Below are 2,500 nucleotides of genomic sequence, written 5' to 3' on the forward strand. Positions count from 1 at the left end.
AAAACAACCTAATAATGAATGAATTAATCTTATCTTTCTTTTTCTCCTGTGCAGCTGGGTGATGTACGAAGAGCCAAACTTCCGCGGGCGCATGTACATCGTCGAGCGCGGAAACTACTGCAGTCACAACGAGTGGCAGGCGCAAAACCCCAACATCCAGTCCATTAGGAGGGTCGCCAACTACTTCTAAACATCTCACCCTTAACCTCTGACCTCTAAACCCCCCCCTCTCTCCCTCTTCCCCCCCCCCCTCTCTAAGACTGTAATCATGTACAATAAATAAACCTCGACTGAAATAAGAACAAAGGTTTTTTTAATCAAACAGTTTCTCTCTGTGTGTTTGTGTTTGTTGTTTGGTGGGTTCAATGGCATTTTTATTAGCAGAAAATATTGTTTTTTTTATTTTTTGCTGGGGTTATAAGTGCTGTATGTCCGTGACTAGAAAATACTGGCCAGATGTTCAGTATGTAGATTTAGTGGATGTGTGTAGGTTTAGTTAAAGTTGTATGAGTTGCTTGAAGGCATTTTTAAAGGCAAACATTGACAGGGTTACTATGAAGAATGGAAAAGTATGGAATTAAATCTCAGTAATATTCAGGTCTGGATAAATATGTTGGAGGAAAAAAATAGTTAAGTTAAATGTATTAGTCAATTTACACGAGGCACATTGAAATTTGTCTTTTCACCCTCTCAAGACACCACACTCCAGAGGGGGTCCTCACACAGGGTCAGCCATAGTACAGCGCCCCTGGAGCAGTTTGGGGTATTGAAAAGGTCTAAAAAGGTCTTAAATTTGAATTTTGGAAACAACTTATTTCCAAGCATTTGATAAAAATTCAGCTGAAATGGTCCAAAATACCACAAAAAACCTGGTAAAATAATAATATGGTAAATCATCACAACAGTGGCTCTGTGCTTTGAAACAAATGAGCCCAACACAAAAGCTTAATAATCTTTTAATGGGAAATCCAAACCAAACTCAACATTAACATCAAACTCCCTTCATGGAAATTGTGAGAACTTCAACTTAGTTTACAAACCCATAAACTGCTCAGAACTTTTTTCTTATTGCGTCAGAACAACAAAAAATTCACTGAATCAACGTCAGCAGCAGAACGTTTAAAACAAACATTGGTTCCTTCAAAATAAAATAATTACAATAATAATAAAATTAAAATCACGTCATGAACAACCAATGATTGATGAAAAGAAACAATATAGATTTTCCCATTTCCATTCAGGAGAAAAATAATGTACTTTATTTTGAAAAGTGCAGCTTTTGTCAACTGGTTTAAATTGAAAATAAAATATTTTCTCACGTCGGAAACAAAAGGACGTTTTTATGACGGAGTTTAAGGGAGAGGAAAAGTGTATTGCTTTAATGTGTGTGTGTGTGTGTGTTTGTTAGACAGTGTGTGTGTGTGTTTGTTAGACAGTGTGTGTGTGTGTTTGTTAGACAGTGTGTGTGTGTGTTTGTTAGACAGTGTGTGTGTGTGTGTGTGTGTGTGTGTGTGTGTGTGTGCGCGACTGCGACTATGAGGAAAAAAATCTGAAATAAATTACGAAAATAAAGTTGTAATTATGTTTTTTTTTCTGTTTCCTCGGCCTGTGTCTCCCTTTGTGTGTGCGTGTGTGTGTGTGTGTGTGTGTGTGTGTGTGTGTGTGTGTGTGTGTGTGTGTGTGTGTGTGTGTTAGACAGTGTGTGTGTGTGCGTGTGCGTGTTAGACAGTGTGTGTGTGTGTTAGACAGTGTGTGTGTGTGTGTGTGTGTTAGACAGTGTGTGTGTGTGTGTGTGTTAGACAGTGTGTGTGTGTGTGTGTGTTAGACAGTGTGTGTGTGTGCGTGTGCGTGTTAGACAGTGTGTGTGTGTGTTAGACAGTGTGTGTGTGTGTGTGTGTGTTAGACAGTGTGTGTGTGTGTGTGTGCGTGTTAGACAGTGTGTGTGTGTGTGTGTGTGTGTTAGACAGTGTGTGTGTGTGTGTGTGTGTGTGTGTGTTAGACAGTGTGTGTGTGTGTGTTAGACAGTGTGTGTGTGTGTGTGTGTGTGTGTGTTAGACAGTGTGTGTGTGTGTGTGTGTGTGTGTGTGTGTGTGTGTGTTAGACAGTGTGTGTGTGTGTTAGACAGTGTGTGTGTCTCTGTTGAGGTAGGTCTTCATAGTGTTGATGAGTTCGGTCTCGTCCTCCAGAGTCAGATCCAGGTAATCTTCCTCGTGGCGCGAAATGTCCTCAAGAACCTCCTTCACCAACTCGTTATCCGCTAAGAACACACACACACACACACACACACACACACACACACACACACACACACACACACACACACACACACACACACACACACACACACACACACACACACACACACACACACACACACACACACACACACACACACACACACACACACACACACACACACACACACACACACACACACGTTTATTAAGTATATCGCTTTGTACAGCTATCCTTGTGAGGACATTCATTGACATAATGCATT

At 40.7% G+C, this 2,500-nt stretch overlaps 2 protein-coding genes across 3 annotated transcripts in view; one reads left to right on the top strand and one right to left on the bottom strand.

Moving 5' to 3' along the window:
* The window catches only part of LOC307267639 (gamma-crystallin N-B), a gene marked incomplete at both ends in the record, with an annotated part of 5,466 nt that extends 5,276 nt beyond the window's left edge, over positions 1 to 190 (top strand). For both annotated transcript variants that reach the window (XM_080050024.1, XM_080050023.1), the window contains one exon: positions 55 to 190. In XM_080050024.1, the coding sequence (XP_079906150.1) occupies positions 55 to 190 (136 nt within the window). The remainder of the gene's footprint in view (positions 1 to 54) is intronic.
* A 786-nt stretch (positions 191 to 976) lies between these two features.
* Positions 977 to 2,500, bottom strand: part of nub1 (negative regulator of ubiquitin-like proteins 1) — a 13,305-nt gene continuing 11,781 nt past the window's right edge. Inside the window, exon 9 of the mRNA XM_080050113.1 lies at positions 977 to 2,257. Coding sequence (XP_079906239.1) covers positions 2,118 to 2,257 — 140 coding nt within the window. The 3' untranslated portion in view covers positions 977 to 2,117. The remainder of the gene's footprint in view (positions 2,258 to 2,500) is intronic.

This window comes from Ammodytes marinus (assembly GCF_949987685.1).
Source record: "Ammodytes marinus genome assembly, chromosome: 21".
Classification (NCBI taxonomy): Eukaryota; Metazoa; Chordata; class Actinopteri; order Uranoscopiformes; family Ammodytidae; genus Ammodytes; species Ammodytes marinus.